Here is a 23,577-nt window from a genome sequence, read left to right as displayed (position 1 = left end):
GTCATATAGGTAGATATGTAACATAAACCCATTTTGAGTCGTTATCATCTTCCTTACCTTATCCCAAATATATGTTTGGGGTCATCGTAATAGGTTTTTCTCGTCCATTCCTCTCTATACGCTTTCGATTTCCACATTCACTCTCATTATGGCCATATCATATTTCACACAGTCCATACATTGTTATCGACTTCTTGTTGTTACTGTATGTTTTAGTGCAATAAAGAATATAATACATGTCTTCTCAACCAACTTAAAAGAAGATGGAGGTTCCCAATTCGGTTGTACTTGTTTTTGTATGTTTGTCACCTTATAACTCCGTCAGTTGTAAACCGATTTGAAGGATTCTTTTTTCTTTTTTTATCTGATAGGAGTTATGAGGTGAGAAACGTAAAAAAATACAACTAACTTGATTTAAAATACAACTAAATTGATTCTTTTTGAAGTCGGTTAAATATTGTAACTAACCGATGTCTGTACATGGGAGATAGTTAAGATTAATTTAAATGAAAAGTCTTAATAAAAATAGAAATTTTGTCTGTCTCTCTAAGTAATAAGTTCCTTCCCGTATCATGCAAAAACTACTGCACAAAATTAGATGCGGTTTTCACAGTTCTATCCCTGAAGATCTAACTTAAAAACTGGTGTACATTTTGGCATTGCCTACTTCTGTGAGCTTTCTCTTGAAATATATTCCAATAGATCGATATTGGAATTGAGATGTTTCGCTAATCCCCATTTCTAACAATGGAGACGACTAACGACCTCCGCATGGAGGTCGACCTGATATTGCTAGCAATGGAGCTGTTAAGACCGCATCACTAACAATCCCTTCTCCCCAATTTCAAGAGTAGACCTTCTGAAGTCCACACGTACGAGGTAACTGACAAAAAGCTGGTACAAAACAAATTCGAACAAATTAAGAAATTCCTCCTGTCTGACGTCATCATCATCATCATATCATCTTTTAACCGTCCCCTGCTGAACATAAACCTCCCCTTGGAGGGTTCTGCAGCAGTTGCCACGATTGGCAGGCGACTTGGCAACAGCAGTTAGGCTTTAGAGATGTTTTAAGAGGGACGCTGCTGTCCATCCTTCGCCCTCCCTTAGTCGGCTCTTACGACACCCACGGGATTTGGGTAGTGCTCAGAGGAATTGTTCAATATGATGCCCACAGACACTTTCTACCATCGTACGGCTCGCCACCGACAGGGAGTTCATCCTCATGTCCTACAGCCTCAATGGTCGCGTACTGCGCGGTTTCAGAGATGTTTCCTCCCACGAACGCTGAGGTTGTGGAATGAGCTCCCTGCCGAGGTTTTCCCAAGAGACTACAGCATCTTCAAAAGGGGGGTAAAGAGGTTTCTTCAGGGTCGGCAACGCACGCGTAATGCCTCTGGTATTGCAGGTGTTCATAGGCTACGGTAACCACTTACCATCGGGTGGGCCGTATGCTTGTTTGCCACCTCAGTGGTATAAAAAAAAGGAAGGCCTATTCTTTGCTGGGAACACGGTCATGTTTTCGATGTCGCTTAAAAACAATCACGCATTATGTTATTTTAACCGGCGTTACGTGTGGGCGATGGGTATATTTTGTTCACTACACAAGTGAAAGTTAAATATTAAACATAAATTGTTCTCACAAATTTGTATAATTGCGTCTCATTTTTCTTTGGACAATAGAAAAAGCAACCATGCCGAGGGTCAGTGAAAGTGCATTAAGATTTTTAGCTCGTTTAAAAACCATTAATTTTAATATTGACCGCGTATACTATTTGTGGTGTGGTCCCGCCATAGAATAGGCCACCCCGTAAGAGGCTACTAAGGGAGGACGAGGGATGGACAACAGAGTCTCTCTTAAAACATCACCAAAGGCTAAATTGCGATTGCCAATCTGCCTGACAAGCGTGGCACCTACTGGCGAAAACCCAAAGGGGAGACTTATATCCAGCAGTGGACAGTTAATGGCTGATATGAAAATGAATTCTATTTGTACTTCACGCTAGGTCGTTTAAGGGGTTAGCAGTTAACATAGTACGAATTGTCTCTAAGACGATTCTAGTACAAAACTCGAAAGTTTATAACCACGGATGGATGTTTTTTACTCTTTCACGCTAAAACTACTAAACAGATTTGAATGTAATTTGGTACAAGAAGATTATATCCTCACTTAGAAAATAAGAAACTTTTTTATACAAATTAGAATGGCAAACAAGCTGACGGCCTACCTGATGGAAAGTGGTAACCGTCGCCGATAGACATGAGCAGTACCACGGACATAACAGAGCACTTATACTGTTTCGCTTTACTTTATTTAGTTTACTGATACACGCAAGCGAAGTCGCGGAATACTAGCTAGCTGGCTAGTCCTTACTAATATTTATATATTTTTTTTATACCACAGGTGGTAAACAAGCATATGGCCCTCCTGACGGTAAGTGGTTACCGTAGCCTATGACCACCTGCAATACCAGGAGTATTACATGCGCGTTACCAACTCTGAAGAAACCTCTTTACCTCTTTTTTGAAGAACCATGCTATAGTCTCTTGGAATAACCTAGGCAAAGAGCTCTTTCCGTAACCTGAGCATTCGTTGGAGGAAACATCTCTGAAATGGCGCTGTCCGCGACCATCTGGGCTCTAAGGTATAGGGGTGAATTCTCTGTCGACAGCGAGCTGTACGATGGTAGAAAGTAGCCGTGGGCATTATATTGAACAATTTCTCTGAGCACAGTCCATTATACAAGCGGCAGAACATGCAGAGTGAGGCAAAATCTCTCCTAAGACTTAAGGGTTCGATATGGGTTTATTTGTTACCTCTCAGTGTCTTCTTGACATCTTTTGATTATCTTGAAATTTGGCATACACGTACTATAAGGAATAGAGAAGAATACTGGCTACTTTTTATCCTGATCACGCGGACGACGTCGCGGGTAAAAGCTAGTATTATATTTCTCCACAAACACAACAAACAGCGACTTCAATCGTGACAAACACACACAGATGCACGGCGAGACGTTTCATAAATAGGAAGTATTTAAATTTAGAACGCGGAACCGTGTGTTTACGATCTAAATTCGACTTTAACAGACAATATAGCCGTGCGGTCCCGGCATAGAATGGGCCACGCCTTCCTTTCCCGTGGGTGTCGTTAGAAGTTACTAAGGAAACTTAATAGACGAGAGATAGGCAGTAACGTCTCTTTTGAAACATCACCAAAGCCTAACCACGGTTGCCAATGCACTTGCCAAACGTGGCAACTACTAGCGAAACCTATCAAAAGGGGAAGGCCAATGTCCAGCAACGGACAATTAACGGTAGATATAATGTTTATTTAATAAGTACTGACGATTTCCGTGGGGCAGTGGTGGGCGCTTTGCTTTGCGTAAATAAGGTCCCAGGCTCGATCGTGCCCACCCAGAATCATATGAGGTGGGCACGGTCCATCCAGTCCCCCTTTTAAATACTATAAAATGGACAATTCTTAACAATACAATAACATATGTCATGGCTAAAACAATAAATTAAACGAATTGTAAGAGAGCGTAACAAAACTTAACGCATCCAAAAACATTCATTAATCAAATTAATACATACATATTATTGTGTGTGTAGACTGATTGATGTATATGGCCCATTTATCGTTCATACAAATCTTAAACTGAACTAGAACTTAGTATTTTATTCTAAAAAATACCAGAGGGAGACTTTGTACAAAAGTCGATTGCCTGGATACCTCTGTCTTATTCGTGTTTCAACCGTGAAGCAGCTATGTTTGCATGGCTGTGTTTCGGTTTGAAGGGTGGGATATGCCGTGAATTTACTGGGTACAGAGGAATAACACCTGAGTCCTCAGGAATGGCAACGCATAGGGGGTATCATGGGCGAAACAGTATACTCTGTTATATCCATGGTACTGCTCATATCTATAGGCGACGGTTACCGCTTTCCATCAGGTGGGCCGTCAGCTTGTCTGCCATTGTAAGTTGTATAAAAAAAAACGTTTTGCTCCACGAAAATAAAGTGACTTCAATTGTGACAAGACTAGTAATTATGATTTAAAAACTAAAGTATTATACCGATTTTGATAAAATATCTAAGGAACCAATTTGTATATATATATATATATATATATATATATATATATATATATATATATATATATATATATATATATATATATATATATATATATATATATATATATATATCCTTTGAGAAACAAAATCGATTTACAACTGACGGAGTTATATGAATCGAATTCAAAACACTCTTTTTTTTAGGCAAAATACCCTAATATCGGGGTGAACGCCACAAAAAAAGAAAAAAAAAACACTCTTTTTGAAGTCACCTGTACATAAATATCGACTAGTTACATCACTATTCTTATATTATGAGCTAGCAACTCTCAATTTTACCTATTTTTATTAATTCTAATTTTAAAATATATGATTATAATGTATGATACTGGAGTGAACCCTATCTATTGCTAAAATAATAAGTAAAACCGATTTAAAATTGGCAACCTTATTACGTAATAGTCACAAAAAAAAACAAATTGAGAAACTCCTCCTTTTGGAACGCCGCTTAAATAAAAACGTAATGACATGATTACTCCTCAAAATCTCAGAACACGATTTACACGAAAGTATAATTGATAGATGGCGGGAAATTTTATGGAATCACGTTTATCACGACCCGTCACGGTCTCATCTTGTTGTTAGTCTGTTTTTTTTTTCTTTTTTTTTTCTCTCTTTCAAACTTTTTCTTTATTATTTTCTTTGGAAACCAAGTACGTATTGTGCTAGGGTTGTATTTTAAAGTTTATCAACCGAAAAAAAAAGTAGATTCGACTGTTTCTTGTCGAGATGAATTACTATATAATACCGGTTTTTGTGGATGTTACTCCGTCTTTACTTATTGTAAACCGGTTTTGTGTGTTATTTTTTTTTAATCGAAAATGTTAGTACTCTATAAAGGGGGTTCGTTTTTGCGAAACAGTTTCTGTTATCATTATTGGCTATTTTTTTTTTTAGTTGTTCATTTCTTCCACTCATTGCGTATAATTCCATTATATATTTTTTTAAAAGTTTATTCTATTCAAAATATAATCGTATTTTTATTACTGTTATCATCATCATCATCATATCAGCCGTTAATTGTCCACCCTTGAACATAGGCCTCCCCCTATTGGGGAGTTTTGCCAGCAATTGCCACGCTTTGCAGATGGATTGACAATCGCAGTTAGTCTTTGATTATGTAAAACATCATCAAACAAATATCAAACAGGACGATCTTGACCATACCTGGACCAATTAATTCCCTTAAACGCCTCTTACGACGCCCACGATAAAATACACTTATAACGAATTACAATTTAATATTGAATATCTACGATTATAATTTTTGCTTGCACCAAATCAATAATTTAAGCTCAATCTTTAATACCACAAAAAGAACAGACTTAAATTTTTTGTTTACAGCACAGCGGGCAAACGAACATACGGCTCACCTGATGGTAAGTGACTACCGCCCATGATCACCCACAACACCAACGGCATTGCAGGTGTACTGCCGGCCTTTTAAAAAGGAATATCCTCTTTTCTTGAAGATTATGATGTCGTAACGGTTCGGAAATACTGCTGCTGGAAGTTGATAATTGTGACAAAACCGACTATTTTAGTCTAAAAACTAAACTGCTGAGCCGATTTTGATAAATTTTCTACGGGTCTAACTAGTAAGTTTCAGATAAAAAAAGAATTTTCCAAATGCATCTAGATTTAGAACTGTCGGAGTTATAAAGAAGTAAAAAACACGAGAAATAACTACAACCGAATTTAGCATCTCCTTGTATTTAATGTCGGTTGAAAATACAATAATATTTTTTACCTGCATACTTTTAATGCGGTGCTGTTTTTTCCGATTTTTTTTTTATCTATACCGATTTTGGCAGGTAGAAACATCCCTATTGTTGTCTATGGTTTTGACGTTTTCGTTTTCAATGGCGAACTTTCAGAATGTCAGATATGTTTGCGCGGCAATTCATAATATGCCGAAATATGTGCAATAGAATAAAAAATACATATTATAAAAAGGAGTGCCCTGTGTTGAGGTAAAAAAAGAATAGACTCAATCTTTGTTTTTTTTTTATCTATAATATTATGGTTAATGTCTTTGATGAGAGCTGTGTATTTGCTGAATAAATTTAAATGTCTAGGAATAAAGGAACAAGAACAATTAGAAACATGTAAGAAAAGAATTATAGAAGTAATTATAAAGAAGAACAGCGTTTTCATTATCAAAAAATACATGTTATATTACCTCGCCGCGTCTGTCTATCTGTATGTTCGCGATGATTTCAAAATGTTACCATTTTCCATCAGGTGGGCCGTCTGCTTGTTTGACATTCTAAATAACATTAAAAAAGTACTCTATTTAGATTATATATATAGATTTTCATATTATATATGAAGCATTCATAACTATTTATCACGCAAAACAAAACCCGCGTCACGCGGACGAAGTCGCGAGTAAAAGCTAGTAAGTAATACTTTTTTTAAACAACTTAGAATGGCAAACAAGCTGACGGCCCACCCGATGAAAAATGGTAACCGTCACCTATAGACATGAACAGTACCGTGGACGTAATAGTGTACTGTTTCACCCATGATTTCCTTGTGTTGCTATTTCTGAGGACGAAGGTGTTATTTCTCTGTACTCTGTAAATTCACTGCCATATCCCACCCTTCAAACCGAAACACAGCCATGCAAACACCACTGCTTCACGGTAGAAACAAGAATGGGACAGAGGTGGCCAAGCAAACGACTTTTGTACAAAGTCTCCCTCTGGTCGAAATACAGTCGAAAATAAAACATTCCTCTTTGCAGTCGGCTAAGAAGATATTAAATTGCTCTTTAAATTACAGTGAGGTCAATTAAAGATGACCGCGTAAACTGGTATATTCGTGTCACAAACTGTCATACTAAGCGCAGGCGGGGTTACCATACCATTTTCACCAATAAAAAAAACTGTCATACTAATTGGACTATTAGTAATACGGACTCCCATTGCTACCTATATACCCTGTCAGATCGACCTCCACGTGGTCCCCTCTAGAAACCATAGAGCTGAATTCCAGGTATATTCATCACGATGAGCAAACTGACCTGCCTTTTCATCCTCACCTATCATCCCTTACTGGTGCTCCGCCAGCGTATACCGTTAACGCAGGCGAGGTTACCATTCCATTATCATCCATTAAAAAATCCCCATTAATCGTAAACCGATTTGGAAAATTATTTTTTTATCTGAAAGGATATACTTACAGTTGGTCTTATGATATTTTGCAAAATTGGTTCACAATTTTTTTTTTTTTAATTAAAAATAACATATTTCTCCTACACTTGAAGTTAATGTTTTATTATGAATCTAAATCTTAAATTACAACAAAAGGGGTAAATTTTGCAGAGAAATCTAAAATACTTGTTTTGGAAGTCGGTTATACGAGGTTTGTCCGGAAAGTACGTATAAAAGTTTTATAAAAATTTTATTTTACAATTATTCAGGTAAATCAATTTTATCCCCTTCAAAGTACTCCCCCTGTGACATAATGCACTTGTGCCAACGCCGTTTCCACTGTGAGAAGGCTCCTAGAAAGTCCTCTGGTTGTAGGTTTCTCAGCTGCCCCGTCGTAGCTTTTTTTTTCTTTTTATCTCATTTATGTCCCCCAAATGCCGCCCCCGAAGTACCAATTTGGTTTTTGGGAATAAGAAGAAGTCACACGGGGCATATACAATTTTTTTTAATTACAAATCCGGCGAATAGGGGGGTGTTCGGTCACCGTAATGGAATTTTTACTCAAAAACTCACGGACAACAAGAGAGGTGTGGGCAGGGGCATTGTCGTGGTGAAGAATCCAACGCCCCTCTCGCGCCAATTCTGGACGAACTCGTGCCACACGAGCTTTGAGGCGTCTTAGCACATCGACGTAGAATTTTCCATCAAATGTCTGGCCTGGAGGGACGAATTCTTGATGGACAATCCCCCGAACATCGAAAAAAACAATCAACATTGTCTTGACATTTGAGCGGGATTTTCTTGATTTTTTTGTTCGTGGTTCCCCGGATGTCTTATCGAATTAGATCGGCAAAAATTTCACGACCATTCTTGCCGAGTTTCGAGAGAAACTTGATTACGACGCGCTGCTCTTCAACGGATAGCGGGCTCCATGCCGACGGGGTTTCGTTAAGAGGTAACTTACAGATGGCGTGACAAGCCAGTTCGCACCGCACGGCGGTCAGACCAGAACTGAAGCATTGTTAGGGACATAAGGAAGGGGTCCTGCGCTTACCTGGCCTCCCCACTCCTCTTTCTCGCATTCCAGAACACTTTTATACGAACTTTCCGGACAGACCTCGTATATAAAGAAGCCCATTGCTTAAATTGTATGATCCATTTCCAAGGAATAATACAAAGGAACACATTCACCGATATGATGAGTCTCTCAGTAAACAAATATGACCCACTTCTGAGTAATTGGTACAAAATAATTCAGATCAGCGTGATACCACAATGGGTTTTTGTTTTGGTGTGAAAGTGGATCACCATATCTGTTGAGGAGTGGAATTAAATGTTTTATAATTTTATCAGTTGTTCTATTATTGTTATTTATAATTTTACAATATTTTTAATTTAAATAGTGGAAATTTCCATCATAAAATTGAATGCCCAAAAATTATATAAAAGAACAAGTTCACTTTAATATGATCGTGTGTGGATACCTTTTTAACATTTTGTCCATTGCAGAAAAAAAAACATAGCTGTCAAATGTATTTTTTAACAATTTTTCTTTTTATTTTGAACATGAATTGTGTCACCTTGATTTATTTCACCGATAAAAAAAAACATGCAAAGAAGGGTTAAATGTGGCACAACACATTGGTTTTATTTTTAAGTATTATTTTTAACCAACACAGAGTAGTAATATAAAAGATAGCTGTCAGCATAGAGTATACATATACAATTTTTTTTTTAATTACTAAACTATCTTTAACAATATCAGCTTTAAACTGTCCACTTCTGAATATAAGCCTCCCCTTGGGGGGTTTTACTAGTACGCAAAACATGCACGCGAGGTAACAAACATAAAAAAAAATACAATAGAATTAAGAATCACCTTTGAAGTCGGTTGAAACAATATTAGATTTCAATAATATATTTATTGAGTAATAGTGGCATGGCATGTAAGCATGAAGTAGGTCACAATGACTTCATTTTAAGATACTTTTATTAAACGGTAAAACATGATGTACGTTCTGTCTAATCTATACTTATAATAAATCTGTAGAGAGGTCAAATTACTATCAGGGTGTGATTAGTGATCGATACTGATGCCAAAAATGCAATCAGTAAAATTTTTGTCTGTCTGTCTGTATGTTCGTTATAGAAACAAAAACTACTCTACGGATTTTAACGAAACTTGGTACAATTATTCTTCATGCTCCTGGGCAGGTATATAGTATACTTTCCATCACGCTACGATCAATGAGAGCAGAGCAGTGAAGGGAAATATTGGGAAAACGGGAGAAGTTACTCCATTTTTAAGCTTCCGTCGCGTGTGCAGCCTTAATGGCCACTTTTTAAAATGTAAAAATGTCCATCCGTGCGACGCCGGAACGGGCCGCTAGTAAATAATAAATTATAACTCCGTAAATGAATGCGTAATGGACAATTGAATATGAGGTGAATAATAATAATAAATATTTTTTATTCAAGTAAACTTAATAATAAATTTTTTTAAATATGTATGTAATATGTATTAGAAATCAACTGCCTAGTTCGGAATGCAACTTCAACTGAGAATAACAGGCAAGAAAGACAACTGTTGCTTTTTTTTTGGGGGGGGGGAGGAATTGTTAGTAATGGAGACTGAGAACCCCATTGCTAGCAATATACCCAACCACGTCGACCTCCTCGCGGTTCCCCCTGGAAACTATCATGTTTTTTTTTTTCCAAAACTATCATGGTTAATTCCTGATGAGTTCATCGTGATGGGCTGACTGGCCTGTTTTCATTCTCATCGATCACCCTTCACTGGTGCTCCGCCAGCGTATCCCGTTAGCGCAGGCGGAGTTACCGATACCATTTTTACCCATCAAAAAAAAAGCTGTTGCTTTTTTCTTACTTAATGTTAAAAGCATTATCTCCCAGTCAACCTTAGGGAAGTGTCAGAAAATACGAATGCGGTACTAATAATAATTGATATATTTTGTAAAAATTTACATATAAAACAAATAAATATATATTTATTTATTTATAGAATCACCAACATAAGACAGCAAAGCATTTCAATACAGTACACAAGTGGATTAGGACTAACTGTTACTTACAATTAGAAGCAACCACAGTAGGTATGCTTTGAGTTTGAGAAACATTAAAATAGAATTAAATTGTTGAATGTTATTAAATGAATTCAAATATTAATATTAATAATATAAATAACAGTCATAAAGATTAGAATAATATATAATACTTAATTACTACTAATTAATTAAATATTTTTATTGCTTGCTTCCATCCATCACATGGATTATTTTACCTATTTTTTATGTAAATAAATACATTAAAATAGACAATAAAACCTTTTATTAACAAAAAAAAAATAAAAATATTGCCTAGAAAGTTAATAACAATTATAATTTTATACTGTTAACGCTGCATAATGATTTATTTATTTATTTTACGGACATAACCTCTAAATACCGCAAACATATTATACCTAAAGGTATCAAAATTCTTAACACGTGCGATGCTAGTTATAGCTGTATGGCATAATGTTCGAGCCCCTTTTTAATCGTTCTTAGGAGTTGAGTGTAAAAAAAAAAGAAATTCCAGGACCGGTTTTGCACCTGCCGCGTTGCTCTTCAATATTTATATAATAGCTACTTTTTAGAGATCCGTAGTCAAAAAGCAAATATGAACTATATGACATATTAGTTTTTACCACGACTATCTATTTGTACAAAATATACAATAAAACCTTAGATTATGAATAAAACTTTATAACGTGTTGCCAGCCTCAATTAAGGAACTACGAGTTTCTAAATTTAAATCTGCGCTGTATACCTTACTATCATAAATCTTTATATATTTGAATTCATGGCATTTTAAAAATATAGTTATTTTTTAATTGGCTTGATGTTCAAATAGGTTATTTTTATATTCAATGATTTAATTAATTTTTAAGCTTTTGACAATTCTGACTGACGTATTCTTCCGTTTCATCCGACTTCATATGGAAGGATCTAAATATTTTAAATTGATTTTTTTTTTATAATTTCACGGTTTGGAAAGGTGTTTATCTGTTCAGAAAAGCTCATAAGAAACTCAACAGTAAGAAAGAAAATTATGTTAAGTTATACTAACAGTTTGAACCCACAGATTTTTTTTTCATCGATTCAGTAGTTTTGTTTTTAGATCATAATAACTAGTGTTGCCATAATTTAAATCGTTTTCTTTTGTGAAACACAATTTAATTATAAATCATTTTGACATTACAATAAATATATTGTAATAATAATAATAATGAATGATTACCGCAGTTAATTATTAATTACTTTTTTTAATCTATTCTTCTTCTTCTTTCACCTAGCTATTATCCCAGTTTATTTAAGGTCTGTATTCCTAGCAGTCCTGCGCCACATACATGGTTATGTCGCCATTTCATGTCGTTCTTTATTGTTTGCAACCTGTGGGCCTACCACTAATATCTTCCGAAATTTCGGGACCGAACGTAACACAAATTGAATGATAAATTTTTTTTTTTTTTTTTTTCGAATTGAGCACAGCGACAGTACACATTTTATATATAAATTAAATAACATTTTTTGTGTAGCATGCTCATATGCATAGCTATAGCAGGCGTGCACAATATTGACTACAGATTGCTAGCATATAAAGGTCGTAATATAATTAATATAATAAATTAAATTTATAATTACATATTCTTTATTACAAAATTCAATTAAATATAAAACAAGACTGGGCAATACAATCAAATCTACATGGTGTTCAGTATCTTACCGCGAAACACTGCCAACGAGTCATGGCTTACGTCTATATCTGGATCTAAACCGGAATCTAAATCTAAAATTACATGATTCATACCGTTTTAAAATATTTAAAATGTTAAAATATAGTTCTTAATCAACAATCCTACCATTATAATCTTTGGATTATAATGGTAGGATTCTTTACGAACGAAATGTTAAGCTCTATTTACAGTTCCAATTTCCGTTTTCGCCCAATGGTCGACTGGTAGAGAACACCGTCCGGTGTTAAGTCCACCAAATGTACATAGAATTTTACTGTACTTTAAAATATATATTACTGAGGGTACCAATCGAATCGATAAGTCGATTTTCGATTAGTAATCGATTTTTGACAACACTATGTCACGATCTATGGTGCTAATCGATGCGTGAAACATGGGAAAGATGATTATAGGATGGGGGAAAACAAGAAAATGGAAGGGGGAGGAGTTGTGGTCAGCACGTAGCCACAACTACCTATTCTTGTGAGAATAATACCATAATCACAGATACTGCTGGACATAAACCTTCCTCTTGGGTGGTTTTTCCAGTGGTTGCTACGCTTGGCAGTCGGTTAGCAACTTCTATTAAGCTTTAGAGACGTTTTAAGAGAGACGCTGTTGCCCATCCTTCGCTCTCCCTTAGTCGCCTCTTACGACACCGACAGAAAATGAAGGGATGGCTTATTCCATGCCGGGACCACACGGCAATGTTCTAATTATTTGTATATAGTTCGCTGGTAGTATTTTCTTTATAACCAAGGGGTCTACCATGAAGTGAAATTCCTAATTTTCGGAACTCAATTTCGTATTTTTCTTCGTACCGAAATCGGCCCAGTAAATAGAGCTTAACATTTCGTTCGATCGTAAAAAGGTATGATATTTTTACATTTTTAATAGTTTTAAACTATTAAAAATGTTTAAGTACCTATCGTGTAATATTAATTTAGTTTTATTTTTTTGGTTTTCTTTCTTTTTATCTGCAGTCGACTCTTTCATAACAACCATAATCAAATAGTGTCTTCTGTGAAGATTTGCGTTTTGAGGAGCAGTCCACTGACAGTTCTCTCGGAATGATTTTGTAAAGCTCTTCAAACTCTAGTGTCAAGGTTCAATACAAGCCATCGTCTCAGTCTTGTACATTGTTGTGCTGTGAGTAGTTCTCCAGCCAGGTCATTCGTATGATTTATAAGGCGCTGTTTATATTTTTTGCTGTTCATCCTTATCTCTCCTTTTACAGTATTGATTTGCATATAGTTATGCGTGTAATAATTTTTTTTTAATGAATGATAATGGAATGGTAACCCTATCCGCACTATCGGTATACACCGGCGGGGCACCAGTGAAGAATGATAGGTGAGGATAAAGTAGGTCAGTTAGCCCATCGTGACGAATTTGTTCACGATGGTTTCCAGGACACACCACGTGGAGGTCGATCTAATAAGGTATATTGCTAGCAATGGGGCTGTCGAACTCCATTGCTAACAATCCTTCCCCCCCCCCCCCCCCACCCCGCGTGTAATATTAATAATCAAAAATAATGTAATATTAATAAATAAAAAATTTGTTTCGTTCGATCCCGAAATTTCGGAAAACATTTCATGGTAGACCCTCTGATTAAATGTGAAAATGTAAACAAACATATACAAAAAAACAAGCAATAATACTAACTTTATTAGTAACCGTCCAAGCCAACGACCGACCAATTAACCGCACTTACTATCAACGCTCATACTTGATAACTGTGGGAGAGACTCATATAACTGTTTCATTTTCCATTAAATCATGATTACATGATGACTTGATGACAATTAATTACTAAGTATATAGGTAGTTTAATAGGTACATATTATATTTGTGTATTATACTATATATATATAGTATAATACATATATACCCAGTAAATTCACGCCATATCCCACCCTTCAAACCGAAACACGGCCATGCAAACACAACTGCTTCACGGTAGAAACACGAATGGGACAGAGGTACCCAAGCAATCAACTTTTGTACAAAGTCTCCCTCTGGTAAGGTATATATATTTACTTATATATATATTTATTTATTTATACCTATCGGTGTTTTCAATTGTAAATACATATTATTTATTTATCTTTAACTATAACATTATAAGTCGATCGGTACACATGTATGACTGTAACTACTAATGAACTGTCAGTTTTCTCATATTGGGTTTGCTAGAAGAAATCTCTATTGGAGATAAGCTCACCTCTATGCACTATTATGTTTGTTTTTTTTCTGTTTCAATAACTTTTTGTCTACACTAATATTATAAAGAGGAAAGATTTGTATTTTTGTGTGTATGTATGTTTGTAATGAATAAACTCAAAAACTATTTTGCCGATTTCGTAAGTTCTTTGTCGATGATGATGAAAAGATCTTTGTTTTATGTCGTGTAAATAAGAACAAAAAAATATAGATTTTCTTCTTTTATTCGGTATTGATTAATGAATAAAATCCATAACTAATTTTGAAAACCAATACCAATAACCAATAATAAACTGTTTGATTTACTTTTATTTAATTATTTTTATCACTGGACAGACAGTAGTGTAATACCATTATTCAATGTAAATCGATCAATTTTAAATTACAATAATCATATCGATAAAAAATTGCAACACTATCCACCCTCGACTGTGAAGCTATTCTATTTGACAACAAAAAACTTTCCTGTCCAAACATCCTTATACAGTTAAGTGCCTAACAAAAATTAAGACGCTTACTTTCGAAACTAGTTTATCTCTTTGTTCAACACCGTCCACCATAACAGCGTACACCATCGAAAATCGAGCCTCTAACATGCCAAACTTACCATAAGCCGAGATCCTGTTTTTGTAACACTATAACCTTTTTGCACGCATAAACTATTTCGAAACACTACATAAAAGAAATGTACACACAACCATGCCACATAGAGGTCGCTAAAACATTCACTTCACGCCACAGATCGTGAACAATAACTTTTTGTTTGATACATCATTATATTTTCTTAATAATTTCACTAAAAAAAAAATTTTATCAGACTGCAGTGCGTGCAATCAGATGCGTCTGTGAAGTTACGCGTCGCATCTTGACTGGATTCGAGTCGAGACCAAGATATTTTTACCTGTGTAAGCAAAAAAAGTTACCAACATCAACTGAGCTTATTGGTCACACAAAATATATACGTTCTTATTCCTTGTCGCGTTGAGTTCGATGTCGCTTGTCTGTATCAATTGCGTTAGTGTGACTTCACTCATTTAATCTTATTAGAATTTGAGCGTTAAGTTGCGTGGTTTAAGTAATATTTTCGTCTGATATTATATTATAAAAGCTTGGTCCGTTCACTGCGTTTGTATTGTGCTATGAGCAGTCGCTATAAAACAATGTTTCCTAAACTTTCGTGGAGACGGCGCGAGTTAAACCAACTGGCCATACAATATATTACAATGACAGGGCTACTCGTAAATATTGTAACAAACAACATGTTTTCACGAAAATAAATTACACAAAACGTCTCAGTTTTCTTATTTTACTATCGATAATTTTAGGAGTTTCCCTGCACTATGAATTGTACGTATTTAAAAAATTAATTAAAAATAGAAGCATTTTTTTATTTTGCACTTGTTTTTTATACTTTTTTATACTTGTGCACACATTAAAATATGTCTACAGGGCGAAATTAATGCTTGATATATTACTATACTAATATATGTATATTAATATACTCTAGCAGGTCGATCTTCACGTTTTACGTATGGGGAGTATCATGGGCGAAACAGTATACTCTGTTATGTCCATGGTACTGCTCATGTCTATAGGCGACGGTTACCACTTTACATCAGTTGGGCCGTCAGCTTGTTTGCCATTCTAAGTTGTATAAAAAAAAATATAATAAAAAAAGCTTCAGCTAATTCAGTTGAATTAGCAGAAGCTTATTTCGATCGAGATTAGATCGGTTATTTTATAGCATTTTATATGTCATTCTTTAAATTGATATAACTTTTTTATTTATGAACCGATTGAAATAAAACAAACGCTAAATGTTAAGTGGAGTAAACCGCAACGCATCAATGAAAACTGTATTCAAATCGGTTAAGCTGTTTCTGAGATTAGCATGCACAAACGTATAGACAAAAATTCTAAAAATCATTGTTTTGGATTCTATTGCGTTTATAAAGCCTCCCTATAATTAGTTTTTCTTATACATCTTCCATGTACAGACAGCGACGAGTTGCGATTTTATTATATGTATTGATTATTATCTACTACAATGCTTCTAATATTCAATCTCATTTAATGCTTTTTTGTAAATAGTACATTACTGCAGCGGCCAACAAATGAGGCATAGATGGATGAACGTGCAAATGTGGGCCGAGACGTAGCCGAGGCACACATACGTGAGTCCATCAATACCTAGTTGTGGCCAAGGCTTGTATAGTGCTTTTCTTAAACAATGCATGGAAATCAAAAACACAATTTTACTTTTTAAGTTCAGTGACGAATAACGAACAAAAATAATTTTTCACGCACCATAATGTTCCTTTGATTTTTTTCAATAATCAGCTTTTTATTTGCAAGCCAATTCGAAATTTAAATAAAACCTTTTATTTGTTACCTCCTTGATAGCCATGTTTCAAAGTAAAAGGTCATTCCATTTTTAAATTACAGGTCAGATATGAGTTTACATAGTAATTTATCTGGCCGCAAAACACGACAGATATGGATTTTCATACAACTTTTGCCGGCCGCTGCCCGCATGTATCTTGGCTAGTACGGCAATTTTGATTTATCTCGAAGAAGATTGGTAAAATAATGCTCACATTTCCAAGCATGTTTGAGAAAATAATATATAATTTCGGACACAATGTAATTACATTGTTATTTTTTTAATAAATAACTAATGATTGTTCTTAACTGTTACGTAAATACGAATAGACACTCCCACCATAATCCAAGACTAATTATCTAAAAATAAACCTCCTTTCCGTAAACACGGAACTGAGTGAGACGTGACACCATTTTTTAACGGACTTCAAAAAGAAGTCGGTTATCAATTCAGTTGTATGTTATTTTTTTGTTTCGTAACTCCATCAGTTGTAAACAGATTTGGTATAAATCTTTTCTTATATAAAAAGACATACTTGCAGATTTCTACTGGTTTAGTTTTTAAATCAAAATAACTAGGGGTCTACCATGAAATGAAATTCCGAATTTTCGGACACAATTTCGTATTTTCGTTCGTACCGAAATCGAGCCAGTGAATGGAGCTTAACATTTCGTTCGTCATAAATCCTACCATAATAGTCCAAAGGAACGATATTTTAACATTTTAAATATTTTTAAACGATATATATTATTTATTTATTTATTACATCAAATGTATGAGCTTTAGTCTTCCAATACGCTCGCCAAGGAAAGCATCAGTACAATAACATATATAAAAAAAGGAATAATATATGTACATACATAAAAGGAATGATATAAAAAAGATTTAACTTAACTACAAATAACTTTAGAGTCTAAATCTCTCACACAAACACTCTGTGGTCATCCGACGAAACTCCAGCAAGTTGGGGGCAAATACATCCAATTGCGGATACCGGCTCAAAATATCATTAAAGCAATTTAGTAAGTTAGAATCGCAAACAAGCTGACGGCCCACCTGATGGAAAGTGGTAACCGTCGCCTATAGACACGAGCAGTACCATGGACATAACAGAGTAAACTGTTTCGCCCATGATACCCCCCATGCGTTGCCATTCCTGAGGACTCAGATGTTATTCCTCTGTACTCTGTAAATTCACAGCCATATCCCACCCTTCGAACCGAAACACAGCCATGCAAACACAACTGCTTTACGGTTGAAACACGAATGGGACAGAGGTACCCAAGCAATCGACTTTTTTTCGGTCGGCCCTGAAATTTCGGAAATATTTCATGGTAAGCTCCCAGATCTACCTCCACACTCCCCTCTAAAAACCATCGTGGTTAATACTTAAAAATGTCTAACAAACTGACGGTCCACCTGTGGTAACCGTTGCATGTAAATCCAAATAAACTTGTTTTTAAATAGTTTTTTTTTTTTTTTATAATTATTTTTATAATCTCGTGAGAGACTAAACACATGAAGAGCACTGTTGGAATACTAATACACACTGCGATATCTGCGCCCAATGTAATATTGTGACTTCTTTTATATACAACTTAGAATGGCAAACAAGCTGACGGCCCACCTGATGGAAAGTGGTAACCGTCGCCTATAGACATGAGCAGTACCATGGACATAACAGAGTATACTGTGTGACTATGAAGTTTGAGAGCCACTGGCCACACCCGTGGCGCTGCGAACTGGTTTTATACATGGACGTAACAACTGGGCCCGGCCATACGAATTAACTCATTTCGGTACTGTATCCGCAGAGAATAACACCAACTGAAAAACAATAATGTCTCTCTTTCTACCAATGAGTAGGGAACAGTATTTTGCTAGTAATGGGGACAATCTGCCCCACTGCTAGCAGTATTATTGTTTGCATGGCTGTGCTTCAGTTTGAAGGGTGGGATATGACAGTGAATTTACAGGGTACAGAGGAATAACATCCGAGTCCTCGGGAATGGGGGTATCGTGGGCGAAACAGTAAATTCTGTTATGTCCATGGTACTGCTCAAGTCTATAGGCGACGGTTACCACTTTCCATCAGGTGGGCCGTCAGCTTGTTTGCTTTTCTAAGTTGAATAAAAAAATATCTTTTTTTTTAATGGATGAAAATGAAATGGTTACCCCACTTGTGCTATCGGTAAAGGCTCATGGGATAACAGTGGGGGGAGAAAGGGATTGTTAATAATGAGATCCAACAGACCTATTACTAGCAATATACCCTAACAGATCGACCTCCACGCGGTTCCCCCTGGAAACCATTATCTATCATCCCTCACTGGTGCCCCGCCAGCATATCCCGATAGCGTAGGCGGGGTTACTATTCCATTTTCATCCAAAAAAAAATCCCTCACTAGTGTCCCGCCAATACCGTTAGCGAAAACGGGGTTTGGAATGGTAATTCCATTATCATCCATTAAAAAAACGGGGAACCAGTGGAGGGGGAGGGAAGGGATTGTTAGTAATGGAGTCTAACTGCCCCATTGCCAGCAATACATCTTATCAGGGCGACCTTCACGCGGTTCCCCCTGAAAACCACCGTGGTTAATTCTAGTAGAATTCGCCGCAATGGGCTAACTGACCTACATTGGAGGGAAAGGGATTAGTAATGGAGCTATTTGACCCCATTACTAGCAATCTACCCTGTCAAGTCGACCTCCACGTGGTTCTCCTTGGAAACCACCGTGGCTAGTTGAATTTGTCAGGATGGGCTAACTGACCTGTTTCATCTTTATCTATCATCCCTCACTGGTGCCCCGCCAGCTGTTTCCGTTAGCGCATATAATAAAACAAATTATATAATTTTATAAATAGTTTTATTTAATTTTCTACTTAAAACTAGGTCATTGAAACAAACAGTATTGTGTAGTTCTGAAATGTAATTACTTTGTCTACCCTACCCATAGTAAACATGTCTTTATAATAGACAAACAGACGTTTTATATATATATATATATATATATATATATATATATATATATATATATATATATATATATATATATATATATATATATATATAATATATTTTACAGATAAATTTAAATTTTTAGAGAATTATATTTTTACCCTTGAACCTTCTACAGTTTTCTTTCAGCTTCTCAAAGGTTGACTGTAAGAGATCCCTTTATGGGATAAATCTGCCATTGTAATTAAATCATTTAATAAGTCGAATATAAATTATGTACAATAAAGATTTTTTAAAACAAAAGACTTTTAGAGATAGATTTAGATTTTTAGTACATAACAGAATAAGCGTGTGGTAATTTCAATTACTGGCTAGTCTTCGGCTTTGGCACCCATGCCTCAACCTTGGGTCTGGTGGTGCTGTATGGAGTATACTGGCCGGTGGTACCCGATAAGTTCTCTGTGAAGTCACTCATCCATTTGTAATGAGGTCTGCTGGGATCCTAGAAAAAAAAAAATAGACAAATTCAATAGACATTAAAAAAAATTAAAGTAATTTATTATTATTTTTTTATTTATTTATTTATTTAGGTTCACCAACAATTGTTTCCACAAAAAAATGTAAATATATATACAATTATAAAACTTAGAACTAACAATTTTTTATACGCAAACACAGCATATATTGATACATTTATAACAAATAAGAAGAAAAAAGTAATGATTAATTAACCCAAAAATAAGACAGTCTGCTGATTTTCAATAATAGTACAAATACATAATTAAAAAATAAATAAAAATAGACTTCAATTGTGACAAAATCAGAAAAGGTCAGTTACCCCATCGTGAAGAATACGCCTGGAATTCAGCACGATGGTTTCCAGTGGGGACCACGTGGAAATTGACCTAACAGGCTATACGAGAGGTCAAAAAGCTCGCGGAATGAGGAAGGGGGTTGAAATTAAATATGGAGTTGTAAAAAAAACTGAAGTCAGTCTTTTTTTTTTTGGGACAAAATCTTTAATAATCATTATAAATCTTGAAGTTTCAAATTACCTGGTGCGGTGGTAGATCGGTCTTGTAATGCATCCAACCAAACCATTCAGCTGGGATCTGAAAGGAATAAATAAAAATAAAAAAAAGTCATTAATAATAATTACAATTTTGTTCCATAACTCTTCTTTGCATGATTTTTTTTTAATGATAAAATAAATCAAAGTGATATAATTCATGTTCAAAATTAAAAGAAAAATGGTTAAAAAATAAATTAGACAACTATGGTTCTTTTTTTTTCTGCAATGGACATTAAAAAGGTATCCAGACACGATCAACTCAAAGTGAACTTGTTCTTTTATATAATGTTTGGGCATTCAATGTTATGATGGAAATTTCCATCATTATGCAATGAAGGGATAAACAACTAACATTTGTTTTTTTAAAGATTATGTTAATTTTTATTCAATGTCTATATAAATATTCAATTAAATTCAATAATTTATTGCTATTTCATGTTGTAACAATATAGGTCTTAAGTTTATTAAAGGTAAAGAATCAATATGAACCCTGGAAGGGCGCAGCGATCACATTAATAAATATTACATAAAGTATATAAATAAATTTTTACATTATATATATGTAGTCGTGAATTAACATAAATAAAACATTATTACATTGAAACAAATAGGTACAAATACAATTAAATTTTCTCATTGAAAAATTCCTGTAGTTTAGAATAACTTTTTAAATAATTAAATATTTTCTTAGAGCTATTTTAAACTTTTTAGAATCATCTACACTTTTTATGTTTTTTGATATTCTATTGTACTTTTTTTTTTTATTATATTCATAATATGGAAGATTAATGAACTCAGAAGAGAACAGCAGCAAAGAGCATGAAATAACACAAAATAAGTGAGTCGTTAATCTCCCTTATTTATAAAGACAATTAACATTTATTCCAACAAAAAATACTCTGTTATGAATCAATATGGAGTAAACATGTAAATAAACATTGTAAATTGCAAAAAAAAAAAGTAGTTCAAAATCATTGATACCATCATACTGCTATTGATGATTATCAACATCACATCAGCTATCTCTCCACTCTGATTACAAACCTACCCCTTGGGGGAGCTTACATGATAGTAATATTACAGTTAGTTTCTGACCTGACTGCCATCATAATTCATGTTATAGTTGTCGGAGTACTCCACCCAACGGTTCCGGCCGTAGAAGAACCGAGGGTTCTCATAGTACTTGTTTCCATATTTGTCCTCGCCAACTAGAACTCCGTCCTTCAGCTCGTCCTGTCTGAAATTTATAAATGTTACCACAAAAAAAGTCTAACTTGCCATAGACAAATGTAAAATACATATTTACATGTCTTACTACAAAAGGGTGTTTAACAATATAAAAAAATGGTGGTATTAAAGTTATCTTTTTTTTTTATGAATCCTAGAATGGTAAACAAGCTGACAGCCGACATGATTGAAAATGGTAACCGTCACCTATAGAAATGAACAGTACTATGGAAATCATGATGTTTTAACAGGAACTCTGCTGCCCATTACTCTGCCATTAATTTCCCTTCACCTCTTATGACGCCCATGGGAAAGGGAGATTTGGCCTATTCTATACCGGAAACACATGACTCTTTAATTTCTACATACTTTCTACAAAAACTACAAATAGTTCATAATAATAATAAAGCCTCTTTATTCTTATATCCAATAATAGTTTTAAATTGTATTAATTACATTATGGTTAGTACAAGAAATCTTAATGTATATGTTAGTTAATTTGTTATGTAGTATTTTGGATTTTGAGCTTCATATTGGGAATAGACATTCTGGCTCCATTCCTCTTTTATTTTTATTTTTTTATATTTATTCAATTTTCTTCCACTATATGCAAATAGTTCATATCTATACTTAATCCATGAAATCAATTGATGAATAAAAAATAAAAAAAAAAAAATAAACTAAAAAGTAAAAAGAAAAAAATATTTGGTCAATAAATGCCCTTAGGTGTTTAATCCTTAACTCTACACTTAATAATAAAAAAATATTTTAAAACAAAAAGAAAAGCACTAAAACTGTGCACCACTCAGCTATATGCCATGTAATTTTTGGTCATGATGACACTTTAAAGTGGTGTCTATTTATTTACAAAATGTTTATTCATACTTTGTTATAGCTCCTTTAAATGTGTAATTTTTTTATGACTTGATATTTATTGACAAGTGGCATGACTATTATAAATAAAGGGAATACTATTCAAGGTGATAGATACACTGTAAAATTCATATAATACAAAGAGACATAATCAAGAATGTAAACAAAAAAATAATTGCTCATTTTTATGAAACAAAAAAAATATTCTCAACACTGGCACTAAATTTAAAAACATTATTTTTAATCTACTAGTATTCCAATTTCAAAAGCATCAAGTACTTGTTTCTGTATGCGTTTAATTAAACAAATCTGTGATAACATAACCTATTGTCAATTACATAATTGATTTATTATTTTTACCTGTAAAGTTTGTAAAGAGAAGCTCTTATGCCACCATTTTGGCGGATAATATTGAAGAACGTCGCTACTTTATCAAGCGCTAATATTTTTCCAATCGACATTTTCTGGGTATTTTTGAACGATTTCTTCAAGAAATAATAAAAATTTTGATTTGACAATGACACAACACTACACAGCTGATCAGTGTTGCCAACCCAGTTTTTAATTTTATGACAAATTTAGAAAAATTTTATATATTTTTTAATATAATTTATAATATCATTTAGTCTATTTAGTAATTAAAGTAGAGAATTCTAGAGATATGTTTTTTTTAAATATGAAAATAAATGCGAAGAAGACGAAGGTAATGGTTTTTGAGAGGAATGAAAGTTTAACGGCATGCCAG

At 34.5% G+C, this 23,577-nt stretch overlaps 2 protein-coding genes across 3 annotated transcripts in view; both read right to left on the bottom strand.

Annotated features, from left to right (window-relative positions):
• LOC113515877 (uncharacterized) overlaps nt 1–15,190 on the bottom strand; it is a 39,809-nt gene extending 24,619 nt beyond the window's left edge. For both annotated transcript variants that reach the window (XM_031914468.2, XM_026900173.3), the window contains exon 1: nt 14,926–15,190. The gene's annotated coding sequence lies outside the window, so the exon portion shown is untranslated. The remainder of the gene's footprint in view (nt 1–14,925) is intronic.
• Nucleotides 15,191–19,546: 4,356 nt separating this feature from the next.
• LOC113516125 (probable NADH dehydrogenase [ubiquinone] 1 alpha subcomplex subunit 12) lies at nt 19,547–23,377 on the bottom strand. The gene is made up of 4 exons (XM_026900500.3): nt 23,193–23,377; nt 21,828–21,969; nt 20,716–20,772; nt 19,547–20,162 (listed from the first exon to the last, which is right to left on the bottom strand). The coding sequence occupies exons 1-4, from the start codon at nt 23,291–23,293 to the stop codon at nt 20,025–20,027; spliced, it is 438 nt and encodes a 145-aa protein (XP_026756301.3). The 5' UTR covers nt 23,294–23,377; the 3' UTR covers nt 19,547–20,024.
• Nucleotides 23,378–23,577: the final 200 nt, after the last annotated feature.

This window comes from Galleria mellonella, unplaced genomic scaffold (genome assembly GCF_026898425.1).
Source record: "Galleria mellonella isolate WM207_F2 unplaced genomic scaffold, CSIRO_AGI_GalMel_v1 utg424, whole genome shotgun sequence".
In the NCBI taxonomy this organism is placed as follows: domain Eukaryota; kingdom Metazoa; phylum Arthropoda; class Insecta; order Lepidoptera; family Pyralidae; genus Galleria; species Galleria mellonella.
The sequence above is the reverse complement of the archived record's forward strand: the minus strand, read 5'-3'. Positions and strand labels throughout refer to the sequence as shown.

Coding starts and splice junctions, on each gene's coding strand:
- LOC113516125 (XM_026900500.3), bottom strand. CDS start 23,293: ATGTCGATTGGAAAAATATTAGCGCTTGATAAAGTAGCGACGTTCTTC. Junction 21,970..23,192: donor TCTCTTTACAAACTTTACAG/GTAAAAATAATA, acceptor TATAAATTTCAG/ACAGGACGAGCTGAAGGACG. Junction 20,773..21,827: donor TGAATTATGATGGCAGTCAG/GTCAGAAACTAA, acceptor TATTCCTTTCAG/ATCCCAGCTGAATGGTTTGG.